Below are 27,818 nucleotides of genomic sequence, written 5' to 3'. Positions count from 1 at the left end.
AATCACGCGACATGTCACAGCACCCCTTGGGTCATTTTCTCTACCGTCTCGAAGATTTGAGCATGTTCATTTAGATTTAATAATTATGCCTTATTCCGAAGGATTTCGTTACTGCCTCACGTGCATCGATAGATTTACTCGATGGCCTGAAGTAGTTCCATTGGAAAATCAAGAAGCGGAAACTGTAGCACGAGCCTTCTATACACATTGGATTGCAAGATTTGGTACCCCTCTTCGTATCACAACAGATCAAGGAAGACAATTCGAGTCATGCCTTTTCAAGCAACTTAATTACCTGACTGGTACGAACCATCTTAGAACTACGGCCTATCATCCTTCAGCAAATGGCATGGTGGAACGATCCCATCGGCAGCTTAAAGCCGCTATTAAATGTCATCAGAATAATCGATGGACAGAAACTCTTCCGACAGTCTTATTGGGTATCCGAGCAGCTTGGCGTGACGATCTTAAATCCACCTCGGCAGAATTAGTCTATGGAGAGCCACTTAGACTCCCTGGTGAATTCCTCACGTCAAATAATAATACCGCCAAGTGCGACGACGCAGCTGAGTTTATCAAAGACCTTCGACATCACATTCAGCAGATCCGACCAGTCAATGGTACACGACATGGCGAGAAGAAAAATTTCGTTTTCAAGGATCTAGCAACCACAGAGTACGTATTCATTCGACATGATGGGCCCAAAAACGGAATTCAAATGCCCTATGATGGTCCCTATCGAGTCATAAGTAGGAACGAAAAAACTTTTGTTATTGATATTAATAAGAAGAAAGTTACAGTTACTATAGATAGACTTAAACCAGCATACATCATGGCAGATGAATACTCTAAGGAAAATATTCCGAAAAAGATCCAGACACATACACCCATTACCATTCCCAGGGAGGATCAAAGGACACGTTCCGGAAGAAGAGTCCATTTTCCAGACCGTCTTCAAGTAGGCTCCGCTTGACTCCGTCACTGGTAGGGGAGTAATGTAGCGACCAAAACATACGCAACGAATATTCTCGAATGTTCTCGTTATCAAAAACCTTCGAGAAACTTCGATAACGCCATAAGATAACCTACGCGGGTATAGAATATTCTAGAATTAGCGAGAGCCTTATCGGAGCTATATATATATCGGAAGAATCAGTCAGTTTAGTTAGTTCAGTTCAGACTGTCTAGTCCGCGATACGCTACACGACCGCTACACCCCGCCGCTGTTGTCATCGTGTATTACGTTTACTTCGATTATTTTATTTTTTCCTTACTGTATATACATATATTTTCTTTTAGTGTTTATACGTCTATTTTAGTGTTATAATTTTGTTTAATAAAAGTCTACCGCCATTTAAATAATTGTGTGTTGTAAGATATAACCCACATATATATATTAAAGTGTCAGACTTTCCGAAACACTTTTAAAAGTTAATTTCTTGTGAAACAGTTATCATTTTAAATACCCCCTATGGCCAGGTACAAGATCAGATTTATAAAAAAAATATACCAAATGATAGATAAAGACACAAAGCATCTATAAAAAAAAATTATATTGATTTGTTAATTTATGAAAAGTTATGGCAGTTTTAAGTAAATAAATTTAAAGAATTTCGAAAATTAGCGATTTTTAAATTTGTAATTTTTTTGGATATTTCCCTCATTTGCGGGGAACGAGGGAAAATTTTTTTCAATTTTTAAGGATAATATCTTCAACTACATACGATTTGTGATCTTTTGACGTATCGTTGAATGAAATCGGTTCGATGAGAGCTGAGAAAAAGTGGTAACAGACACAAAAAAAAAATACATCATAGTAAAACCAATACCTTCTCAGCTTCGCATCGAAGCTAAAAATTCAAATTTTTAAAATAAAGATTTTTAGGCAACTTTAACTTAGTTTTTCTCCCGTGGGACAGAAAATTAAATCATAAAAATTTCACACAATATTGTTACACGTGTTGACTTTCTATGGTAAAAATTTCAACTTTGGTATTTTACCGAAACCAACATAAAATTAGCTTTGAAAAATCCCTTTTTTTTTAATTTATTATACTGTTAATCATTTCAAAAACTCAATGTTTTATCATTTTTATTACTGAGATTTTATTAATAATTAAATTGGTTTAAAAGTATAGTTCATTATTGAAAGATTTATGGCTCATGCGATGTTTTATGTAATTTAGATGCGATAACATAAATTTTTCGTCACAATGTTTTCCATAATGATCTACTTAATCAAATCGCGGTAAATACATCTAACAGAAAATTGTAATTTTATATATTTATACTTAGATGCATTATTGCTTTTATTTACTTTTTCTTTTTTGGCTCACTATAAGATAAGTTTCCTCTTTAAAAGGCTAGTAATGTACATAACGAATAGTTTTAACTCGCAAGTAGAATATAACGTATATTATCATGTTTAGTTTCTCTCATTCAACATTTTGAATTTAATACAGCGTGATAACCATTGTTAATTTCATAACTTATTATTTTTACGTAATATCTTTTAACTGTTTAGTTGTAACCATATCATTTTTATAAATCGAATAATGAATTGATCAATAGGAATATATTTAAAAGAAAAATGCCATTTAAAAATATACCATAACAGTACAGATTCTGTGTCAGTATGTTTAAAAAATATTAATAATTTTCAATGTGATGAAAAAGAATTATTATGTAGAAGAGTACATCAAAATATTACCACCATATGTGAGTACCACATTACAAAATATTTGACGAAATATCAGATATTTGGACGAAAATGTTATGATCAATTAGGAATTCATAAGCGCATTATAAAAAAAAGTTTAAGGGAAATGTTTAAAACATGTTTCTAAAATAAAAAAAAATGTTTCTGTTATTCCTGATAAATCTGTATGTCGTAATTGCTACAGCAATATTTTTGAAAAGGATAAAGTAGAAAATGATCCTGTAGAAATGTTATCTGATTCATTAAATCAAACTTTCAATGACGATTTATTTATTTCAAAAGAAGAAAGAATTAATAAAGTTGACTCCGTCTTTAATATATTTAATATGACGCCTTTATTAAATTTAAAAAAAAATAAATTCTGCTCATATTCCCAATTCAATTCATAAAAAAGTCGAAAAAGTATCTTTTAATTTACGTGCTAAGTTAGAAGCTATTCCGAAATTTGCATTAAGCTCTAAACATTTTAAACTTTTAATTTATCAGAATATGACGAATTTATTAACAAATTAAAAGAAAAGACGATTGTTTCTTTAAAATAAAATAAAATAAAGTAAAGATTATTAGTTTATTGCCCAATTCGTGGTCACAAGATAAACTCTGTAGAGAGTTTAATGTCTCCGAATATATGGTTCGAACAACTCTTGATTTGTTTAAAAAAGAAGGAATTTTACCTCAACTCCGAAAAAAACTGATAATGTTATTAGTAATGAACTAGTTGAGCTCGTTTTAAAATTTTATGACGATGATGAAAATAGTAAGATCTGCTATGGTAAAAAAGATTATGTTAATATTAAAATAAATGGTTCAAACGAGCAATATCAAAAAAAATTATTACTTTGCAATTAAAATGAATTATATGTGAAAATTTAAATTAGTGAATCCAAATTTGAAAATTAGTAGATCTCAATTTTGTGCACTTAAGTGGTGTATATTGGCTGTATCTTCAGGCACACATAATGTGTGTGTCTGTGTTCACCATCAAAATGTAAAGCTTATGGTACAAAAAGCTGGATTAGAATCTGGTTATAAATACTATCTAAATTGTTCAAAATTTGTAATATTGAAAATTATAATTGTATGATGGTAGAATGCATTATATGTTTGAATTGGAGTGACAGTTAAAAAAAAATGCTTTCTGACAAATTAAATGATGGTCTAGAAAATATTATATATAAACAATGGGTTAGTACAGATAGAGCTGATTTAGTAACTAATATTTTTTCGTTCCTACAAATGAAGTTAATTAACATGAAAAAAAGTTAAAACAAAGATTTGAAAATGTTAAAACATTTCCAGGACAAGGCAAATACATAGAATAGTACCTTTGAAACAAAATTTGATAAGATGTTATAAAACTTTATCTTCCGCTCAATATCAAGATATAAAATGTTCAAAGTAAAATATATATATATATATATATTGTGTAATTGTCTGTTATAAAACTTTTATATTATACATTCTTAAATATTTTAATTATTTAATTATTAATTGTAAATAGTAATTAATAAATTTATAATTAACTTTGGATTAAAATTTAATAAATATACAATGTCCAGTTAGAAAAAAATATTTAAATATATAATTTTTGAAATGATTGACATATAATAAATTTAAAAAAAGGGATTTTTCAAAGCTAAATTTATGTTGGTTTCGGTAAAATACCAAAGTTGAAATTTTTACCATAGAAAGTCAACACGTGTAACAATATTGTGTGAAATTTTTATGATTTAATTTTCTGTCCCACGAAAGAAAAACTAAGTTAAAGTTGTCTAAAAATCGTTATTTTAGAAATTTGAACTTTTTTTTTATTCTTGTGTTATTAAAAAAAAACCAAAGTAAAACACTATTAAATTATAATACTGAATAATGTTAATATGATGTAAAAAAAATTGATTAATAAAATTGTATTTCATCATTAATTTTAATTTGAAAATGTCATTTTTTTATAAAAACAAAAAAAAAACCTTTTTTAAAATTACTTAAAAAATCCTATTGTTAATTACTAGACATGTTAAGAGATCTCATAATGAAAAAGTGATGAAATTTTCAAGTCTTTAGCTTAAATACATAGGCTTCAGGGATATTTTTACGAAATACCAGTATTTTGCAATTTCAAAATTTAATAAATCTACTTTCACCTAAAATTTTTATTTTGGAAATTTTTTTATATTTAAATACTTAGCAACTCATGTGAGAAATTTCAAAAAATTTAGAATGGTCGCGCGAACACTCTGGATGATTTGGTATGGATACTAAAGTAAAATGACTTGAGAAGCTTACATATGATAATAATAAAACAAAATACAATTTATGGGAGCTATTAAAATTTCTTTTTAAGGTTTTCCAATGTCTATGGTCATATAGTAATATAATATTATAAAAATAAGTCCAACCAGGGGCAGACTCACCCAAAACACTAAGATAAAATTGCACCCCAAGCTACGACTAATAATAATATAAAAATAAAATTGAAGAACTAAATATAATACTTTGAATCTCAGGTCTTCAAATATATTACTAATAGGTCTATTTCCTTGAAATTTCATTTTTATATTAGATCAATACCATGAATAGGTTAAATGAATTATAAATAAAGTTAAATTTGTTAGTATTATATGGAAAGGTTAAAATTTTCGTTTAAACCCTGGTCAAAATAAGATATTGTATATGTGATGCTAATAAGGTTTCATAAAATTCTTGGAAACTCATCGTTTGTAGGATAAAAAGCAAATGATGATACAAAAATATTCTAATTAATGTTATTTAAAAAATAATATTACATTATTAATTTTCATATTTAAAATTTTAGTTAGTTTAAAAATTGCTATTAAAGTATAATTAAATATAGCCTAAGAATTATACAAAAAAAAAAAAATGTACAACTTATAACACATACAGCATCCAGAAATTTTAATATTTGTACTCTCAATGAGTAATTTAAAATAAAATTAATACAAGTAACTTTTTTGTATATTGAAGAATTGTACAACAATTAAACTTTAGTTTGATAAAATAATTGAAAATTAGAACTTAGCTAAAGGTTATCTAAAATTTATATTATTTTAAAATTATATTTAAATATAAATAAATAATTGGCCAATATTGTTAGAAAAAATATAATTGTTTTTTGCAAAAATTCTATTTACAATCATATATGTATGATCATACATATATGATGACTTAAACAAAAATATAAACTGTAAAAAATTCAAATTTTTAACATTGTTTAAAAAATTAAGTAACATTAGAAATCTATAAATTGATTGGCAATATATACCACTACTTAAAATGTTTGAATACTTCAAATAATTTTAAATTATAATTCTAAAAAATTAACCTAGTTAACATGAATAATTTTATAAATCCAAATGTTATTTTTCATACGTACATCAAAATTATAACAAATTTATTATTTGACAATTTAAATATAAAATTTAAACATAAAACCTAGAATACAGATAATATAATTGTTCAATTATATAGAATTAAAACATTACTATAAATTACTAAGATGAATAAAATTTTATACAGTAATAGTTTATAGTAATGTTCAAGCAGTTACTTATGTGGTAAATAAATATACTTTAGTAAGTTGTATTTTATAGAAAATAATATCATACATCAATCAAAAAATATATTTTTCTCAAATACATATAGACTAATGAAGACTCAAAATAATACACAAAGGCGTAACTTCATAAATTTAAATATTAAACCCAACAAGAATCTTTTTCACCATATAACTTAATCTTTTTTTATCATACACAAAAAGAAATTCAACTTATTTGAAGCTAATGGTAATACATTACTGTAGCACTGATTAATGACCGATGATATTTAACAAGTTTTTAAAAACATTAGCTAAAATAATCATTATACCTTAGTTCAACATTGCTAAAATTGCAAAAATAAAATCTTACCGTACGACATCTGGCTGAAGTATTATCTGGGTGGTTCATGGTTCAGTAAAATTTTGTGTGACTCACTAAGCATACATGTAGCGATCAACCAGATGGGAAATTATTATTATTTATCTTATTATTATTTTGTTTTACAAATTCATATTCAATTAATTCTCAAATCATAGAAAATAGAGACCAAGTTAGTGGACCTAAATTAATGGAGTAAATTTTATGGAATGACTATATTTGTATTATCAATAATTAATCTATATGATAAACAGCTGCTTGATAAGTTTTAAGCACAAACTAAGATGAGACAAGAGACCTTATCATGAGTTTCTTTTTGATATACATTTTCCATAGAAGGGACATTCAAATATTCCCGAATTCATAAATTATTTTATATATTTAAAACTTTTTAGAAGATATTAATAACACACATATACTAAAAAATACTTCTCCTTAGATCAATCTGTCATAAGTTATGGTTAGCAATTTGGAGGAATGTATCACATTCATTTGTTTAATTTAGAAGTTGTAAATACATACTTTAATAAAAATGAAACTTTTTAAGACCATGTCTTACTCAGCAATTAGCAAATAGTTTCAGTGTTCATAATATAAAATATATTATTTATAAAAATATTATTTTTTGTATGTCAAATGTTCATTTTAGTTTATAAATGAATGAAAATACACGTTTGAAAAGTTTTTTTAATTTAAATATTGTTAAGGCTAATTCACAATTTGGTAAAATTAATGCAATACGTGTTGGAATTGGACTGTGTAGAAAATTAAATTTTGATTTGAGTAAATTTAAAAATAAAAAAATGTTATCCAATATTTTTTTAAAGTCGAATTTTAATAATAGTTAATACAGTTTAATTTAAAATTTAACATAAAACGTTATATACAAGTATTCTTTTGCTCTCTTGTTATATAAAATTTTATTTTATGGTAGATTTATTATAATTATAAAATAGAATTCTTTAATTTATAAAAAATTATATTTTAAGTATATTGTATTAAACTTGAACCACTCCAAACACAAGCTATGCTTATTGGAGGGGTATCAAATATTTTTATTATTTAATTTGTTTAAATTATTTTATAAATTGTTCTCATATTTTATGAAATAAACTTCTTATAAGATATGAGCTAAAAATGGCTATTTTGAAAAAATTTTATTTTATTTTATTTACATTTTTCTTTATTAATGATGAATAATAAAAAATGTAATCACATAAATATTTTAAGATGGCAATAATTATTAAAAACACATAGTAAAATTAATACCTTCTCAGCTTCGCATCGAAGCTAAAAAACAAAATTATAAGCGTTATCAGTTAGGTCTGAGACATTGTATATACTTTATGAATATATTTTTTCTCTATAACCTATTACTTAAAACCATTTCTTTTTTATTCTACTGAATGTTAAGAGATTTAAATCAAAGTTACTTTTTTTTTCAATAATAACACTTCATTGACTTTCAAAAACAGTTAAATACCCATGACATACACGATTATTATTATTTTTATTTAAAATTTTTGATAATCATATACAGCAATACTAATGGCAAATTTCTATATAATTATATAATAAAAATTATATTAATTTATATTCAATCAAAAACATAAGAAATATTTTAATTAATTTTATAACTAATATCACAACTTATCAACAATAAATATTGTTTATGAAATAATGTATACATACAAATTTAAATATTATTCGATATATTTTCAATTTGCATATGTATAAATAAAACAGAATACAACATAAGGTACAAAGTCAAATAAAAAAAAATTAAGTACAAAAATTAAAAAAAAAAATTATCTAAAAATATTAAATAATATTAATATTAAAGTTATACTTCATACCTTTAGTAAGACAATAATGTATTGATGATTCCTTGAAATAAGATATAAACTACAAATCTATTTATGTAGTAGTAATTTGTACTTGACAGTTTGTTCTTTAGCAACCATAGGAATACTACTTACTAAACCTTTATCTAGACTTAGTTTATGATACACATCTGTTTGAACATTCATGTTACCCTTAAAGTACAAACGTAAGCGAATAACAAATTCACCCCATCCATGCCTAGTTAAAGAGAATGGTTTTTGAATAACATCAACAATATGGTTTGGTTCATATGATTCATGTAAGAAATATCTCACTTTTTCAATATAAATCAAATTATCTGAACTCTCTTCAATATTTCGAACATACACTGTCCATTTGTACTTCATTGCATTCTCGGAATCACTAACCTTTACAGTGTTTCCAATGACAAAAGCCAAATCAATAAGCCCATTTGGCGGGGAAAAATTAATTGATGGAACTGGATTATTAATTGATTTACTAATAAATTCAATATTACTAGCAGGTTCTGAAATAATTTTTGAAGTTGATGGCATATTATTAAGATTCTTCATAAATAAACTTAAGTCTTTTGCTTCATCTTCACACTCCAAGTTTTTTAAAATAGCATCTCTCTGTCGATTTTTTTGGCCATTTTCATTATTTTTCATGTTAGCAAAGTGTGAAATTACAATACATCTACGAAGTTTCTTTAGTTGACTAATACAAGAATAAATATTTTTATCAATTTCATCAAGAGTTTGTTTTGATTTATTCAGCTCTAAATTCAAATCATCTTGAAGACCATTACAAATTTTTGTCACTTGATCTGGATTCAATTTTTCTAAAGCATCTCTAATTGAAGTCATTTTATAGCAATCAAACTAACTAATAATCTGAAAATATTTAAATGATTAATTAATACATACTTATTTTTAATCTTAAACTTGTACATTACTAATTGAAGAGTGAATGTGTCAAACGTTCTATGTGCCAAAAACATATTTGTTCAGAAAATACAAAAAACAATGGTAACATGGGCATGTCTCACATATCGAACACCATCTATGAATGCAATTTTGTACAAGTAAAAAATTTAATTGACATTTGAAACACATACAAGATTGTGGCCTTTGGCACATAGAACATAAATCAGAAATAAAACAATTTTTCACTTTTTTGGCACATAGAACGTTTGACACATTCACTCTTCAATTATTGTACTATTATTATATTTTCCATAAAAAGAAATGTAATAAATTACTTTACAAGTTACTACATATAAGTAACTTCTGCATGAAGGAACAATGACATTACTTTCACAATTTTCGTCAGTGGTATCAAAAAGAAGATAAACTTAAAAACTACTGTTAGATACAGAACCAAGTCTTAAGTGTAGGTTATAAATAATAACCCACGCCAACTGCTTAAAACATATCTATTTTGTCTATTTCAATTCCATTTTCCAAATTTAATCTTTTGATTAGCAATTTTGTGACAAGTCATCAAATGTATGTACAACCCTTTTCCAAAACAAAATTAAAACTCTAAGATTTATTACTCTTATGTTTAAGATTAGCCATTGCAAAAAATAATGAATTTTGACAATTTAAGAACACTAATGACAAATATATACATGTACTCACACGATAAAATTTTTTTTCTAACGAGTAAGTAATTTTTATTAACTATAACATTTAAAAAAAAAAAAAATTGAATTTTTTTAATCTTAAGTTACTTAAAGTAATAAATAGTTAAATAACATTTTGTTACAGTAACAAATAATTAATACACATGATAGACAAATAAAGCTTAAATTGGGATCCATTCACATCTATTAATTTAAGAGTAAGAAAAAACTGTAATACTTTATTTTATAAATTTTTTTTAATAACTTCCCCCTATATCTTATTTATCTAAGTTCTTTAGATAGATCTATGACCTGTACAATTCTTTGCTACTTCCAACTTGAATTTTTACACACATTAGCATAGTTTTGAAGAGAACTATGGGATCTTCAATCCCTATAGAAACATTTATAGCCCCATTAACCAATTTAATTGGTTAATTTCGGGAAGGGGAGAAAGAGAGATGAAGTAATGTGGTAAAGAAATTTCGTCACAGGTCTTTTATCCAAATTTATTAAAAGGGGAAAGGGACTATAGATCTCACGCATAAATTTTTCAAGCTATACTCAAGTACACACGTTAATGCTTGACAAATAAATAAAATCACTATATATTCTAAATAAATTATTCGTTATGTAATTAGTATTACACTTACAAAAATATATACTACTTACATTCTTTTTAATATGACTGAAAACTATATCTTCTGATTAAAAATTACAGTGATATTAACATTTTGCATTATTAATTATTTAAAAATTTGTGAGACTGTTTTCAGGTAAATTTACTATAACCAAACACAATATAATTTACATGTGGACTTATTATCAGTAAATATTTTGTTACATGAGATTCAGTAGTATCTATTGATAACATCAATGAATTTTCAAAGTCGTATTATGTTATCAACAGCATAAAATCTGTACTAATACAATGATTCTGAATTAGAGTACAATTTTTGTAACAAATTATTCTAGTAGGAAATTTTATGATCATTAAATGTGGCTTTAATATTTAATTTTTAATTTTAATACTCATTTTAAAAGCTCAACCATATATTTAAATATTCAAAGAAGTATAAAAATATACATTTTGGTAATACTATGTCACTAATAAAGTGTAAGCTTTTTTTATAATTTTATAAACCAACAACCCATTTTGAAGGGCTAGTGCAACAACTAGATACATCCAATATTTTCATAAAATTATTTTGTTAATCTTGAACAAATATGATATTTTTGTGTAATTCAATACAAAAACAAGTTCTATATTCTTGTTATTCGTGGAGATAATTAATTTACAAAAAACATTTTACCATTGCTTTTAATTTTGATAAAATTTCTTCTCCTGAAAAATTAAAAAATAGACTTATCTGGTTTTTGCATTAAAAGCTGAAGGGTACTGACAGGAGGTAATTGATCCCTTAGCCGTAGTTCATAATACTATCAGGTGGCTCTAAAGAGTGTATTACGGTTTATTAAATTCTGCAGCTATTTTTTAAAATCTGATTAGTCCACTTTTAACAATTTTTCAGGAGAGCAAAAACAAATTAAACATTTTTATAGCGTCATAGAAATTGATATTTTTGAAATACGAATAACTATCCTGATAAAATTAACGGATTTCGAACTATAGATATGTTGGGAGTACTACCTTTGATTACACGACCATTTGTACTAACAAATTATAAACAATTTTCATGTTTTTTTCTTGGTTCAATTTTTTTTGTAAACTAGTTATAATATTCCATCCAGTTATTTTATGTTGCCTTGGCAAACAATTAAAATTTCTTAACTTTTATTTGTTTGTCCCCGTATATGATGCTTTAAAATGTTACCAAAAATCAAAGATACTGTAATATGACAATTTTTAAATGTATATTATAAAACATTTAAACTCTACCGTCTTCATAAAAGTATGATATTAAGCTATTAGGACCAAATTGTATCATAACTACAAAAGTAGACTTTAACTCTTTACCTAAGCGGTTTATTTTTAAGACAAAAAAAATGTGGACACTTCATTATCAAGATAATACATATATATTAGGCTGGTCTTTATCTACTAAGGCTAAAAAAAAAAATTGAACAAAACATAGCGGCACCCCCCAATTTTGTTTATTTTTAGATAATTATGATTTTTGTTGAGTTTCGTAAGATTTACTTACCCCCTTCGGGTGCCGAATGAGGGTTGAAAATCCACTGAATAGGGTGGTTTTTTAGTTTTCGGCTAATATCTCAACAACAAAAGCTCAAAACGAAAAATTGTATAGAATAAAAATTATAGACCTTAATATTTTCTATATAAATTGTATCTTTACAAATTCTCGTAGGTTGATTTTTTTCCTCGCCAGGACAAAAACAAAAAAATAATTTAATAGTTCGGTACATCAAACAATTATAAAAGTATTTACGTTTACAGGGACAACTGATTATAATATATACAAAATAAATCATAAAAAGATTATAAAATATACTCTATAATATAAGTTTAAAAAAATGCATTTTATAAATAAGCATACTAAGGTGTCAATGAAAGTACTAGTTTTTCTTTACATAATTGTCATTTAAATTAGAATGTTGCTGTCATCGATTTTTTTTTGTGATCTGGAAAAACTTTTCGATATTTCTGAACGACCTAAAACATGTTAAGTATAAATTAGTAATTTAGCAATCCGTTCTATATATTTTATTGCAATTTACTTGAAGTATAAATTGTTTTTGTGCTTCATTTTTCGTTAGTTTATCATTGAACTCCTCCATCAATTTCACACCCCTTTCAGCAGTGTCATTTACAACACGGATTGATTTAACTATTTTTTTCGCTTCTTGGTAATACTTATCACCTTCCCAATTCGAGGAGTCTAATTTCAAAAATTCTGTATCGATATTAAATCTTATAAAAAAATATCCCGAACTTTGTTCAAGCATATCTGTAAAAAACTCTTGTTTCAGAAACGTCTCCACATTATCTATTTTTAAAAAATATTTTTTTGGACCAAAATCGCTTTGATCTGATGGGTAAGTAGATAAATTATTTAAAATAATTTTTGCCATTTTATTTCGGGTTTCTAACGAAACTCTATTATCAAATATTGAAAAAACAATACATTCTTGATTAAAGTACCACAAATGATTTAAAAATTTTTTTAAACACGAATCTGCAATAATTTTATCATCATTTTTATATTCATATAGAGTCCTTATTAAGTGCATATCGTTTAGTGGCGCTTCACATGATTGGTCAGCCATAGACCACGGCCTTATATAAATTTTTATAATAAATGCACATATTCTGCATATTGCAGTCTCTTCCGACTTGGATAATTTGAATTCTTGTTGAAGTAAAAAAATTTTCAAACAATAAATGCCTTTAGCCATCCATCTTGCTTGATGATAAGCCCCAGGTTGCCTAATAATAATACCTCCTGGTGGTGATCCTCCTAGAATTATAATTACAAGCTCTAAAAACTCTTTATAGTCATTTCTAGGATGTTTTTTCAAAATCGCCTCCTAACAAAATAATAAAATGTTTTCGCGTTTAGGAGATACAATATTTTCCAAATTTTTATTTGTATTCCAAATGCTAATATTCTTAGTATTAATATTATTCCAAGTACTTTTAAATCTTTTAAATAGGGCAATATCTGGGCCTGATGATACATGAAGTTTCGTTTCAGCAATTGCAGTTTGGAGAAGCAACTCGTAAACATGGTGGCGGCATGCAAGATATAAAATATCCCTATCTAACTTTTGTTCTAAAAGTGTACAAGCCCCGTTTATACGCCCAGTATTCAATGCTGTTGTATCGAATACAAATGCTTGAAATTTGTCCAATAAAGACCACTTTGCAAGGTTATCATATACTGCAGATGATATTTCTAGCCCTGTTCCAGATGGTATTTGAGGGACACCAAGTAACTGCTCTAAATCAGGGCTAGTTATAATTACTGGTAGACGATCTACTTTGTCTTGACCAGTCAAATCGGGTAGTAATTTACCATCCCAGTGAACTACCACAAAATTAACTTTTTTGTTTAAAAAATCAGACTTTACCTTATCTGCGCTTTCCTTCCGAAAATGTTGCCGAATATTTTTAATGGATGTTCTATTTAAAATGTAATTATTTTGATCGATGGATAAACTATCAAGGCACGCAGATAGTATATGAACGGCATCACGGTCGCTAATTTTGCATTTGTCTAATGCAGCTGATAATCTAGGTGTAATTAACTGAATTGTGCCTCTATTTGTACCAGAAGGACCTGGTTGAGGTTCTTCTAAAATCAGGTTTTCATTGTTCAACTCCTCCGAACTTACTGACCTATCTGACAGTGTTTCAACTAAAACGATACCAATAAATAAAATTAAAAATCACGTGTATCTAATTTAAATATTTTAATTATGTTATATCTTAAATTACCTGAGAATAACTTTAAGGCTTCTGATTCATGTTTTCTTTTTTTATTCAATTCTTTTTCAATTTTTTTTTCTTTTCTTTTTTCTTTAGCATTAAGAACCATATCTACACCAAGCATAAAACCGGGGCGTCCGGGGAGTCTCTGTGAGAGCAAAAATTTTCTATCTTCTACAATACTTATTATATTTAGTGCATCTTGATGAGCAATATCGAAAAGATTATTTAGACTTTCTATATAATTTTTTTCTTTATTCTTTTGATGTTCGCTTCCATGGTTTTTACTTTTTTCCAGTGCCCTCCAAGCGTCATATTCCTTTTTCAACTTTTTTACACAGTGTGATTTATCTTTTGTTGGAATCCGTGCTTTTCTCCAAAAAATTAAACATTCCTCTATTACTAGTAGACAACTTTCAGACAACGTCATTTTGGCAAAACGCATGTTATAAAATAATACACGCATACAGTCACCTATGGAGGGTAATTTGCTGCCAAGAATTTGAATATTAGTTGGGCCAATTAAATAAATAAATTCTTGCGTCATTTTCAAATATCTCAAAAAAATTAATTAAGCTGAATAAATGAATAAATAAAAAACACTAAACAATACCAAAACGCATGAACCGCGGAACAAACGAGTAAAAAAAACAAGTTGTAAATAAAATATTATAATAAATTGATCGTATTACTAAAGTAGCCAAACTTATCAAAATTTTCCAGTTATTGTTAAATGAAAATTTCAGCAATAAATAAACTAGATATTCACAACATGTTTAAATGTCAATTATGTAAAGAAATACTAGTACTTTCATTGACACCTTAGTGTGCTAATTTATAAAATGCATTTTTTTAAACTTATATTATAGAGTATATTTTATAATCTTTTTATGATTTATTTTGTATATATTATAATCAGTTGTTCCTGTAAACGTAAATACTTTTATAATTGTTTGATGTACCGAACTATTAAAATATTTTTTTGTTTTTGTCCTGGCGAGGAAAAAAATCAACCAACGAGAATTTGTAAAGATACAATTTATATAGAAAATATTAAGGTCTATAATTTTTATTCTATACAATTTTTCGTTTTGAGCTTTTGTTGTTGAGATATTAGCCGAAAACTAAAAAACCACCCTATTCAGTGGATTTTCAACCCTCATTCGGCACCCGAAGGGGGTAAGTAAATCTTACGAAACTCAACAAAAATCATTATTATCTAAAAATAAACAAAATTAGGGGGTGCCGCACAATTTATTATAAAGTTGAAAAATAAGGACCAGCCTAATATATATTGATTATTTTTTTAAAACTGCATATTATAATAACACATAAATGATCGCGAAGAGTAAATAATGAATAATAATACTACATAACCTAACTAGTGTACACAGAAAAATCATTTTGTATTTTAAACTACATTTATTTAGTGAATTATACTAAATATTACTAAATACTAAATACTATTATACAGCAGGATTATAGATATTTGCTTAATTAAAACAGTAAAAACTTTTTTTAATATCATATTATCACTTATAATAATAATATATAAAATTTGTACAAGATTGTCACATATTATGAATACAATACATATTATACTTACAAGATCACCAAAACAGGATTTTTCTTTAAGAGACAAAATCGAATCATTGAAAAAATCTTCAACTAACGCCTACGCGCAGAGGTTTCTCTCATAATTAGCCAGATGAAATTGAATACTCAGCTTATAAGATTATTCTAGAATCGTTAGTAAATAAACTGCCCTTTGTTCTTTTCAATTACTTATAATTTGTTACTAATTGTCAAAATTTTGAAAATAATTATTGGGCGAAAATTGTAAAAGCAGTGAGAACTGTTTTTGGTACTTAAAGATATACACATAAAGTTAGGTGACGAGAAAAGGCTAATAAAAAATTACACTGAGTATCATACATGATACTCAAGATAGTTAACTTGCTAGATTACCCATCTCAAACAAAAAATTCCATTTTTCCCTATTAAAACCAATCTTTTTTTTTCAATTACGTAAAATCCACGACACTTCTCATTTTAATTTATTTATCTCGTATTTCAGTATTAATGTAGATACTGTGAGGAATAGATCTAGAATTTTTTATGAGGTATGCTATGGAAAATTATTTTTGTTTAAACGTCAATTTAATATAGTTTTTTGATCAGATAGATCTTTTTTTTTTTTGCTCATAAATGTTTTCTGATACGAACACTTACAAAGTAACGTGTACCTAAACGTCCATATAATTTGTAGCATATAAAATATTTGAATATATGTTTTTTTTTATTTGCCATATAACCCATCCTCTTAAGTAAAAATTTCAATTTTTTTATTTGAACAAGATAAAAATTTAATTAATGCATATACTAAAATTTTAATTAAATAGACATGATAAAATGTGTGCTACTCTACTGGCTTGAATTTATTAATTACTTACTTAAATAAAATATTAATTTATTTTTAGATACTAATGATTAATATTTTATACGTTATTCGCATTGATTATTTTAATGATTTTATAATTTTATTTATCATTTTAAACATATTACGTAGTAAGTTTTTGAACGTATACAGAATGAATCAGATTTAACTGAACATTCTTAAAACTTTTGAATCAATAATCATTTCGCAGTTATTTTTTAAAAACAATTTTTCCATTCTCAGGCTACTTTAAAATATAATTCCATTGAAAATTCTATTTATTAAATTCTATTTATTAGTTTTCTAATAAAACTTTGTTTTGTTGCTCAGAACACTTATTTTGTTTTTGTAATAAATAGAAAAAAACATTGATGTATAAAATTTTATTATCTTGTTTGTGTACAATCAACAATATATTATGACACTAGAAATTGTTATAAGATAATTAGTCTGTCATATCATTTGAACTTCAGTCATTGTCTCTAATGCTTTTTTCACGGCATTCAGATTCATTTCGGCTTTTATTCTAGATTTAATAATTTCTTCTTCTTCCTGTAAAATTTCATTAAACTTATTTTCTCTCATATATGGTTCAAAAATATTTTGAATCATATATTTTTCAAAATTGTCTAAGATTGAATCAATCATTTTATAATGTATTCGTTTAGCCACAAAATCCATAACGTTTTTTCTCACGAATTTAAAGTAACATTTTGTCAATTTTCTATGAAACTCTACTTGATTAGATATTTCATTGTTTTTATTCAATTCATTTGTACCACTAAGTATTTTTAAAAGAACTTGTTTTTTTTCTTCGTCCGTCATTATGATCCTTAATTGACCATAATTAACATATTTAACAGATTGTTTAACATAATTTTTATCCTCCTCATAGTCAGAAAATACTTCTGTTTCTTCAGTAAACTCCGCGCCCGAAGCGAGGGCCAAGAGTTTTTCTGATTGTATCAATTCTGAAAGAAAATCTGGACTAATCGTAGTAATGCAATTTTGATATGTTTTTACATAGCTTTTAACGAAATACTTTACATCATTCACTGTTTCGTCTAGCATATTATTGAGTTTGATTTTTACCTAAATAAAACATTCTTTGTTATTACGTAATATAATCCCATATAATGGATATGTTTATTTAAAGCTGTTATACAAATTTGCAAAATTTATAATTATTACCATTGAAATCAATTAGTATTTAAAATACATTTTTTTTAAATACTCAAGTAGCAGACATTTGAGTTTAAATTGTCTATCCCTACCCGTTCCTCTATGTGGTTGGAAATTGGTTGATCAAGGCTGATACTCAGTTTTTTAATTTAACTCATTAAATTTAACGTTTGAAAAAAAAATTTATCGAACTATTTTTAAAAAACATGTTTTTTAATAAAAAAAAGTATTTAATAATTTTTCTGTCATGCGTAGTATGTAATCTTAATTATAATTAAGGAAAAAGGTAAACATTTCAAAAATATACGTTTTTACAAAATATTTTGTTTATTGTATTTAGCTTAATAAATTGTATGTGATCAAATTGATAAAAATGAATTAAAAAGGGTAAAAATCTATACTTTTATCATCAAAATTGTTTAAATAAAAAAGTAAAAAACGGTAGCACAGTGGGGTCACGGCACATTATGGACGTGTGATACTTGGGACAAGTATAAATGATATCTGACATTGATTTTAATCACTATCATAAGAAACACCTCGATACAAATCTGTAGATAGTTTAATTGTAAGAAATTGGTGGATAATTACAAAAGCAACATCCACTTCTATTTCATTAATTATATCCTAATTAGTAGTTTTTAGATTTAAAAGTATAATTTATGAATAATTATTCATTATAACAATTTAATATATCATAAAATTAATATTTAATAATTTAATAAATATTTATTACGTATATTCATATACAATTGGGGAGTGCTGATTTATAATTAAAAAGTTCAAAATTAAGAACCATCTTAAAGAACATTTTGTCACGGTTATTTTGGTGTTATCTTTTTGCACAATAAGTCTTTTCAACACAAAAAGAATTTAAAAATTTTTAATTTTAAATTTGGATAGTTTTTATTCAAAAGTTGTATTATGCATTTATTGTATACTTACTTGATTGAAGAGTCTCGGAAATCTCTTAATTTTTTCTAAAATTCTTTCATCGATTGAATCAAATATGTTTGACATTTCTTCCCGTACAAGATATACACAGTCTAATGAAGGTTTAGTTAAAAATTTAAGTTGCCGACTAACTAATATTTTTAACGCTTTTTCGTTTACAATGGAGCATTTTTTTGTTCCAGATGAGTTCAATAAAATATTGGCTATCTTAGATTTATCTAAATCTTGTAAAGGGTCTATATCAATAATTTTTTGCAAGTACTCTTTGTTAATCATGTTAACAATTTTCGCTCCGCCCTCAATACATTTATCAGATACATTTTTTCGATTTCCATTGACAGTATCACAATAAGATTTGCTCATGTCTTTTAATAAGCCATACACAAAAGATGCATTGCTTTCAGGAGTTTTTTTTAGTTTTAACTCGTCTTCCAGATGTACCTTTGTTAGTTCCAATTTATCTTTTAAAATCGGATAAGTTTTCTTTATTTGAGTTATTAAAACACGTTGTAATAAATTTGACAATGCTTTATTACCATTAAACTGACATATTTCTGGATAATTTTTTTTTAGAAACTCCTCCTCTGCTTTTATTGCAAGTTTTAAAGATTTTTTATCATTAATGTCTTCTTGAGATCTGTTGATTACACCGATAATACCAAGCCTAACAGGAATTTTTTGACCGCAAAGTAAATCCGCTGTATCTTGTAACGTACCCTTGTCAATTAAATCGAGTTTAGTTACGACAGCGATAGTCCTGTGCCCTTCTGGATCTACTTTTCTAGCGATTTTTAAACTTTCACTAGTCGATGGATCCGTGTTAGCCGTTACTACTGCCAATATAATCGTGTTTTCTTGGTTAACGTAGAAGTGCACAAGCTCTTGTATTTGTTCATCAATATCCTCGGGTTGATCACCGACTGGAACTTTGGTTAATCCTGGTAAGTCGACAAATGTTAAGTCAAACTTATTTGTGTATACTTTTAATATGATTTGTTTATGAGTTATTCCTTTAAACGAACCAGCCAATATATCTGTTCTAGTTTCGATTTCTTCTCGAACTTTATCAAAATCGTAAAATATTTCATCAGGTCTATGGCTGAATATAGCCCATTGTTTAATATTGTCGATTTCTGTTTTTTCAATCATATTTTTAAAATCTTCTTCAGAATACTTAATCATTTGCAGCACTAGTGGTGCTCGAGTAACAATTCCCGTACCGCGTGGCAAAAAAGATCTCCCTACCAAACTTTCTAGGACCGAACTTTTTCCTGAGCTTTGAGTTCCAACCACAACGATTTGAGGTAAACTAATTTCATGTTTACCGATTACAGAAAATACCTCCTGTAGCTTATTAATAACTTTTATCAACGATTGCATAGCCAAACATTCATTATCATTTATTTCGTCAAAACTTTTTTCATGGTCTTCTGGAGTTTCTGGAACTTGAATTGTATTTCCCATGTTTAAAATTAATATAAAGCTGTAATTTACTTCCTAGAAATATATAAACAAACTTTAATAGTAATTATATTTTAAATTAGTTTGTAGTTTATACACTGAAAATAATAACTTGAGAAAAACGCGTTTAAAATAGAGCAAGGCAGGTTGACACTTAACGCAAGTTGATTTTGGATTTAAAAAAATTAATAGTGTATTCGATCTTCTTTTGGAAGTATATGATAAAAGTATTCAACTACAAAAATAAATAATTTTACTTTGTAATTTATTAATTTTTGAACTCAATTTGTGTGTGCTACTACCAGTCTATAACATTCCAATTTTTTTTGTAATATGTTGCTATATATATACATATCATAAATTTAAAAAAAAAAATGATTTTTAGTTACACCTGAAATTAACAATAGATTTTAAAATTATAATAAAATTTTATAATACTATCAGTTGAAAACATCTTTTTAACAATTTTTTTTTATTGGTTTTTTTAGTTAAAGTATTAATTAATTCTGCATATTTTAATTGTAGAATCTTTTTTAAATATTAATAGTTAATTAAAAATGATTACTATGATTTCTATTTAAGTGATCTATTATCATAAAAGTGCAAAAAAATCGAGCTTTTCTGATAAATTTACTGTAAATAGTAATTATAAAATTTCCTACCTGCATATAAATCTTAACAATATCATTTTTAGCTTCGATACGAAGCTGAGAAGGTATTAATTTTACTATGATGTGTTTTTTTTTTTTTTTATGTCTGTTGCCACTTTTTCTCAGCTCTCACTGGACCGATTTCTTTCAACAATACGTCAATATATCACAAATCGTATCTAGTTGAAGACATTACCATTAAAAATTGAAAAATTTTCCCTCGTTCACCGTAAATGGGGGAGGTTTTTTTTTCAGAATTTCATTTTGAATGTAATTTTTCAAAAAAAAAGAAATTATTTATTCAGAGGATCCCTAATTAAATCATTCTCTTAGTATAAATACTGCAGTTGTTACTGCTACTTTGAATACTAGTCAGGGGCTTACAAATTTAGAACAGTTTTCTGCTGTACTAAATATGCCTTGTATGAGTAATAAGACGTATAAAAAATATCAAGATTATATTGCTAAGCAAACTGAAAAATCTGCATGGGATTCGATAGAGTTAGCGGGAAAGAAGAAACTAGGTTTGCTATTGAAAATGGATAAGTGAATGACAAAGGACTTCCCATAAGAACAGGCTTATAAAACTTAAATATTTTAGTGTGTAAATAATGTAATTTTGTAAATTGAATTCATATAATTAAAATTAGTTTTTTTATAGTTTTATAACTTCAAAATAATCGATATGGATGTCATATGATTTAACTTGTTTTCTGTATATATTTAGTTTTTCTTAATCGTCGAAAATAAATAGTTTAATTATTTTTATAATCAATTAAAATTTGTAAAATCATGACACGTCTATTAGTATTTACAGTGAGGCTGGTGCCTAATTATAGTTTTTATACTACATAAAATAAACGTGTGTCGTCATCAATATAATCGTATTGCTACAAAAAGTAAGGCAGGTACACAACCGGTTTTGTTATCGACTATAACACGACGAAAATACTCCCAATATTGGACACTCACACTAATAATCATTTACTTCTCACACAACGACACTGCGTAACATGTAAAAACTACAAAATTGCCTATATTCGACCCCTGAAAAAAGGTCAGTACCCAGACGCTTTAACATTATTTCTTGTTGCGCCTATAGTGAGGCTTAAAAAAAGCACGGATCCCTAACTTAGGAATCCAGTGATCTCTTTCCTAACAGTGAATCTATTGAGTGGATAGTCAAACCAAATATTTAAAAAATATTCCCTCCTTCCTATGCATAATTTCTGCAGGAGTCTTTATATGAAATCAGATAGTTTATTTTTAGCATAAGCTATCAAATATGTAGAAAACTATGGAATAGTCTTTATAACTGTCGTAATATAAACACCAAATAATTTTAAAAAATATTCAAATAGTTAAATCGAATAGCCTTGAATAGACTATTTGAAGAGTTCTAACGAAGAATTTTTTTAAGTACACGTAATTATAATAAAAAGATAAATGTTAACAAATATTTACCATTCTTAAAATTAATGACTTTTTTTGATTATCAAGGAACTTTTCTATTTGTTCGGGAATGTTTGTTTTATACGTAACGAAAATATTTATAAATACCAATACCTTATTTTACACTTGATATCCTGTGTACTATCTTTGTCTAGCATTACCTGCTCTATTATCTTGTAAAGGCATAATATCAATAAAACGGACAGCTCGTTTTCAATTTTTTTGGGATTCGGTCTCGCTAACAAAAAAACTAACACAAAACATACAATCCTACCTATCAAATCTTTTAATTTGAATATGAGTTTTTTAACATTTACATTCACGCAGCTATGATTTATTAGTTTATGGGAAATTATTATTTTCTACTATAACAATAAAATTTTTTTAGTCAAGTAAAAAATGTTGAAAAATTGAGTAATGTAGTATTTGCACAATTCTTAAACGCTGGTTGTAACTATTATGTAGTTATAGTCTATTAACTTATGTCAAATGTACAAACTGTTTTACATAATGATGTAATATTACAATATAAAATGACTTCTGGTGACCAGAATCTGGTCGTTCAAAGTATTTTATAACTTAAATAATATAGGTAATCATCAAAAATGTTCAATTCGTACATGAATATTAAAAGATAACTAAAAAAAATAATAATAAAATACACACATCATGGTAAAATGAATACCTTCTCAGATTCGCATCGAAGCTAAAAGTCTACAACATAGAAGAATTATTAGAAATCAACAAAGAGGTGGTGCACTTTTATGAATTTACGTTAAGTGAGTCTTTTATATACAATTTATAATGAAAATTGTTGGCTTTTTTTTAAGATGGATATTAAATTTGAAATAAGATTTTCTAATCATGAAAACCTCCTTTCAATAACACATGTTTTATAAATATAAAATCTCAAAAATTGTTTACTATAGTTTCATAAAAATATATCAACTATTATAATATACATCTAACAATACAAATGACTGCCTGTAAAAATATATCGTTAAATAGTTGTTAATAAGAACGAGTTAATTTTTTTTCCACCAATAAAAGTATCTATTATAAATTCTTACTTGATAATCCAATGATACATCGTTACATATGACGTCTATACAATTATAGCAACGTTCTTACTATGACATGAATTGAAGTATAAAATTTCAATTATAGATAAACTATAACACTTCAATGAGTTTAACAGGCTTCAGCAAAGTTGGTATTTTAAAGTAATAATTTTGAACCTACTTTTTATTGTCATTTAAAGTGATTTTTATTAAAAAAAAAAATGAATTTATTACCATAACAAATAGCTCAATTTGCAAGTTTGAAATTGACATTATTAAATAAATAAAAATGAATTTGTTAAGATTAATATGCTGTCAGCAAATTTTATAATTACTATTTACAGTATATTTATCAGAAAAGTTAGATTTTTTTACATTTTTATCGTAATAGATCACTTAAATAAAAATCATAGTAATCATTTCTAATTAACTTTTGGCGTTTAAAAAAATTCTACAATGGAAATATTCAGAATTTAATTAATTTTAATGATTATATATCTAAAAAAAGTTATTCAATTTAGCCAATTATAAAAATAATAATTAAAAAAATATAGGGCAATGTATTGCCCTTATTAGATATTTTAAAATAAAATAAAATACAAAAACCTAGAATTTTAATAGAAAAATAGCATATTTTTGAATACGGTAGCCATTTGCGCATAGAAGATAGGTCGTCGGGACAAATTTTTTTTTTTCATTTTATAGTACATAAAATAAGCTTTAATTTGATATATTTTTAAAGGACGCAGTATTTCAGGAACATTTTCAAAAATTAAGTTGAAAAAATTAGTTTTTATAAAAAAAGTTGCTATTTTAAATCCCCCCCAATAAGCAGGTTAAGTGTTAGATTTTCAAAAAAATGATATCAACTGAAAGGGAAATATCTAAGGTTTTAGTATAAAAAAAAACCCAGAACAGGGGGGTCGCGGCACAGTGGTGACGTGCCATAGTTGGATCAAGTATAATGATATCTAACAGTGATTAAAATCACTTTAAAAAAAAACGCTTCGATGCAAATCTTTAGATAGTGTTTAATTTTAAAAAATTGGTGGATTATTCCAAAAGCTACATGATCTGCTAGTTCATTATTAATATCCTAATTAAGATAAAGTATGTCGAATGAAAAAGAGATTATTAAAAAATATTATTTCTCATAAAAAAATAATGTTGATCCATACACTTTTCAATATGTCATAGCATTATAAAGTTAAAAATGTAAAAAATAAAATCGAGAATTTTCACACAATAATAGCATTCGGTAGCCATTTTCACCGTGAAGATAAAATAAAGTCCGAAATTTTTTTTTTGCATAATAAAGTATATTACATTAGCTTTAATTTAAGATATATATAAAAGTGTCAGACTTTCCGGAACACTTTCAAAATTTAAGTTGAAAAAGTCAATTTTTTGTGAAAAAGTTGTCATTTTGAATCCCCCCCTGTAGGCAGGTAAAAAGTCAGATTTATAAAAAAAATATACCAAATGATAGGTAAAGACATCATGCATCTACAAAAAAAAGAATTATATTGATCCATACATCTTTCGAGAAGTTATAGCATTATAAAGTTAAAAATATAAAAAAGGAATTTTTTTACAAAAATCATATTTTTTTATTAAGTTTGATGTCTGTTTTCACCATGAAGATAAAATAAAGTCCGACATTTTTTTTTTGCATAATAAAATATGTTACATTAGCTTTAATTTAAGATATATATAAAAGTGTCAGACTTTCCGGAACACTTTCAAAATTTAAGTTGAAAAAGTTCTACTTTCTACATGCATTTTTTAGATTTGAACCCCCCTCGTATATAGGGAAATGGTCGGATTTAAAAAAACAGTATGTCAAATGAAAGATGTATATAAATACTACTCCCCGTGAAAAAATTATACTGATCCATACATTTTTCAAAAAGTTATAGCATAATAAAGTTAAAAATGTAAAATACAAAATCGAAAATTTTCACACAAAAATAGCATTCGGTAGCCATTTTCACCGTGAAGATAAAATAAAGTCCGAAATTTTTTTTTTGCATAATAAAGAACATTACATTAGCTTTAATTTAAGATATATATAAAAGTGTCAGACCTTCCGGAACATTTTCAAAAGTTAAGTTGAAAAAGTTAATTTTTTGTGAAAAAGTTGTCATTTTAAATCCCCCCTTGTGGGCAGGTTAAGTGTTCAATTTATGAAAAAAATATACCAAATGAAAGGTAATGATATTATGCATCTATATAAAAAATTGAAAAATTTTCGAAAATTAGCGATTTTTAAATTTGTAATGATAACATATCATAGTAATGATAACACAGTCAATATAATATAATATAATGCTTGATGTTTAAGTTAAGACAATGTGTAATTTATAATATGTTTCTAATATGATTTTAAATAAAGTATTCAATCATACATCAATAGTTATTGTATTATTTAAGACCACTTCCATCATAACATGGCGCAGTTGGTGAAAACATAAATATATTAAATTGGTGGATTGAATTGGATAAAAATGGCACTCGAATATAATAAGCCAAGTGCATTATGTTTAGAAGGAAACATAAGTGAAAACTTTAAAATATTCAAACAAGAAATAGAAATATATTTTAAAGCAACAGAAACGAACAGAAAAGAAAATGATGTTCAAGTGGCAAGATTATTAAATTTGTTGGGACAAGATGGCCTAAAAATTTATAATACAATTACAAATAAAAAAACGGTAGCACAGTGGGGTCGAGGCACAGTGTGGACGAGGCACAAATGGGACAAGTATAGATGATATCTGACAGTGATTAAAATCACTATCATAAGAAACGCTTCGATGCAAATCTGTAGATAGTGTTTCATTTAGAGAAATTGGTGGATTATTCCAAAAGCAACATCAACTCTTATTTCTTTAATTATATCCTGATTTAGTAGTTCTTTGATTTTAAAATATAATATATGAATAAATACTAATTATAGTTTTTAAATTCAGTATGAAATTGTGAGGCCAGCTATATGTATGAACCATATGTGTGGTTCATAGTGTTGGGCGGTTAATAAGAAAGTAGAGCAGAGAATAAGTGTAGCAGAGTTGAGAATGCTTACTTGGATGAGTGGAGTGACTAGAGAAAATAGGATAAGGAACGAGAATATAAGAGGAAGTAAAGGTTAAACTACTTTTTCTCAGCTCTCACTGGACCGATTTCTTTTAACAATACGTCAAAAGATCACAAATTGTATCTAGTTGAAGACATTACCCTTAAAAATTTAAAAATTTTCCCTCGTTCCCCGCAAATGGGGGAAATATCCAAAAAAATTACAAATTTAAAAATTGACAAATTTTGTCTTTTTTTTCTTAAAACTTCCATAACTTTTTCAAAAATCAACAAATCAACATAATTTTTTTTTAAACTAAAACCTTAGATATTTTCCTTTCATTTGATATAATTTTTTTGAAAATTTAACACTTAGCCTGCTCATGGGGGGGATTTAAAATTGCAACTTTTTTAATAAAAACTAATTTTTTCAACTTAATTTTTGAAAATGTTCCTGAAATACTGCGTCCTTTAAACATATATCAAATTAAAGCTTATTTTATGTACTATAAAATGAAAAAAAAAAATTTGTCTCGACGACCTATCTTCTATGCGCAAATGGCTACCGTGTTCGAAAATATGCTACTATTGATTTAAAATTCTTGGTTTTGTATTTTATTTTATTATAAGGGGATTACACCGATTTTCATAAATATTATATCAATCTAAATGACATAGTATAAAAAATTAATCATATTTAAATTTTTTTGTTTCTTTGAAGTTGAGAAAAATAACTTTAAAATTTGAACTACCTAAATTTCCATTTTTATTAAGTGACGAATGAGACGTACGGTTTTTGTGACAGTAACATTTGGGTCTTTCACGACTGTGGCACTGAATTTTTTTTTAATTCTTTTTGAGTTAAAAAAGTGGCAACAGACATAAAAAAAAAAAAAAAACACATCATAGTAAAATTAATACCTTCTCCGCTTCGCATCGAAGCTAAAAAAATGTTTAACTCATTTGATTTTTATCTCATTTAGATTCAATAACTTCAATAAATATCAAGGAT

At 26.2% G+C, this 27,818-nt stretch overlaps 4 protein-coding genes across 10 annotated transcripts in view; 1 reads left to right on the top strand and 3 right to left on the bottom strand.

Annotated features, from left to right (window-relative positions):
- Nucleotides 1–27,818, top strand: part of LOC126905516 (uncharacterized) — a 45,682-nt gene that overhangs the window by 3,613 nt on the left and 14,251 nt on the right. Inside the window, exon 1 of one of the 2 annotated variants that reach the window (XM_050685257.1) lies at nucleotides 23,052–23,449. The exons of the other annotated variant lie outside the window; for it this stretch is intronic. The gene's annotated coding sequence lies outside the window, so the exon portion shown is untranslated. Of the gene's footprint in view, nucleotides 1–23,051; nucleotides 23,450–27,818 lie in introns of those variants that run through there. 2 annotated transcript variants of the gene reach the window in all.
- On the bottom strand, nucleotides 8,314–10,939 carry LOC126905514 (YEATS domain-containing protein 2-like). 3 transcript variants are annotated; one of them, XM_050685251.1, is made up of 3 exons: nucleotides 10,796–10,934; nucleotides 9,758–10,016; nucleotides 8,314–9,389 (listed from the first exon to the last, which is right to left on the bottom strand). In XM_050685251.1, the coding sequence occupies exon 3, from the start codon at nucleotides 9,360–9,362 to the stop codon at nucleotides 8,565–8,567; it is 798 nt and encodes a 265-aa protein (XP_050541208.1). In that variant the 5' UTR covers nucleotides 9,363–9,389; nucleotides 9,758–10,016; nucleotides 10,796–10,934; the 3' UTR covers nucleotides 8,314–8,564. The 3 variants fall into 3 exon arrangements, with proteins under 3 accessions (XP_050541208.1, XP_050541207.1, XP_050541209.1); XM_050685252.1 differs by lacking the exon at nucleotides 9,758–10,016 and having other exon boundaries at nucleotides 8,567–8,733; nucleotides 8,811–9,389; nucleotides 10,796–10,939; XM_050685250.1 differs by lacking the exon at nucleotides 9,758–10,016 and having other exon boundaries at nucleotides 8,318–9,389; nucleotides 10,796–10,939.
- On the bottom strand, nucleotides 12,166–15,818 carry LOC126905512 (uncharacterized). Of its 2 annotated transcripts, XR_007704015.1 has the most exons (3): nucleotides 14,544–15,818; nucleotides 12,824–14,463; nucleotides 12,166–12,758 (listed from the first exon to the last, which is right to left on the bottom strand). XR_007704015.1 is itself a non-coding variant. In XM_050685247.1 (2 exons), the coding sequence occupies exons 1-2, from the start codon at nucleotides 15,079–15,081 to the stop codon at nucleotides 13,634–13,636; spliced, it is 1,368 nt and encodes a 455-aa protein (XP_050541204.1). In that variant the 5' UTR covers nucleotides 15,082–15,818; the 3' UTR covers nucleotides 12,166–13,633. The 2 variants fall into 2 exon arrangements, 1 of the variants encoding a protein (XP_050541204.1); XM_050685247.1 differs by having other exon boundaries at nucleotides 12,166–14,463.
- Nucleotides 17,339–23,850, bottom strand: LOC126905507 (dynamin-1-like protein). 3 transcript variants are annotated; one of them, XM_050685241.1, is made up of 4 exons: nucleotides 20,871–20,908; nucleotides 20,666–20,803; nucleotides 19,099–20,604; nucleotides 17,339–18,063 (listed from the first exon to the last, which is right to left on the bottom strand). In XM_050685241.1, the coding sequence occupies exons 3-4, from the start codon at nucleotides 20,569–20,571 to the stop codon at nucleotides 17,425–17,427; spliced, it is 2,112 nt and encodes a 703-aa protein (XP_050541198.1). In that variant the 5' UTR covers nucleotides 20,572–20,604; nucleotides 20,666–20,803; nucleotides 20,871–20,908; the 3' UTR covers nucleotides 17,339–17,424. The 3 variants fall into 3 exon arrangements, with proteins under 3 accessions (XP_050541198.1, XP_050541200.1, XP_050541199.1); XM_050685243.1 differs by having other exon boundaries at nucleotides 20,681–20,803; XM_050685242.1 differs by lacking the exons at nucleotides 20,666–20,803; nucleotides 20,871–20,908 and adding an exon at nucleotides 23,741–23,850.

This window comes from Daktulosphaira vitifoliae, unplaced genomic scaffold, assembly GCF_025091365.1.
Source record: "Daktulosphaira vitifoliae isolate Bord-2020 unplaced genomic scaffold, ASM2509136v1 Scaffold_4, whole genome shotgun sequence".
NCBI classification, from domain to species: Eukaryota; Metazoa; Arthropoda; class Insecta; order Hemiptera; family Phylloxeridae; genus Daktulosphaira; species Daktulosphaira vitifoliae.
This window is presented reverse-complemented; position numbering and strand designations above follow the sequence as displayed.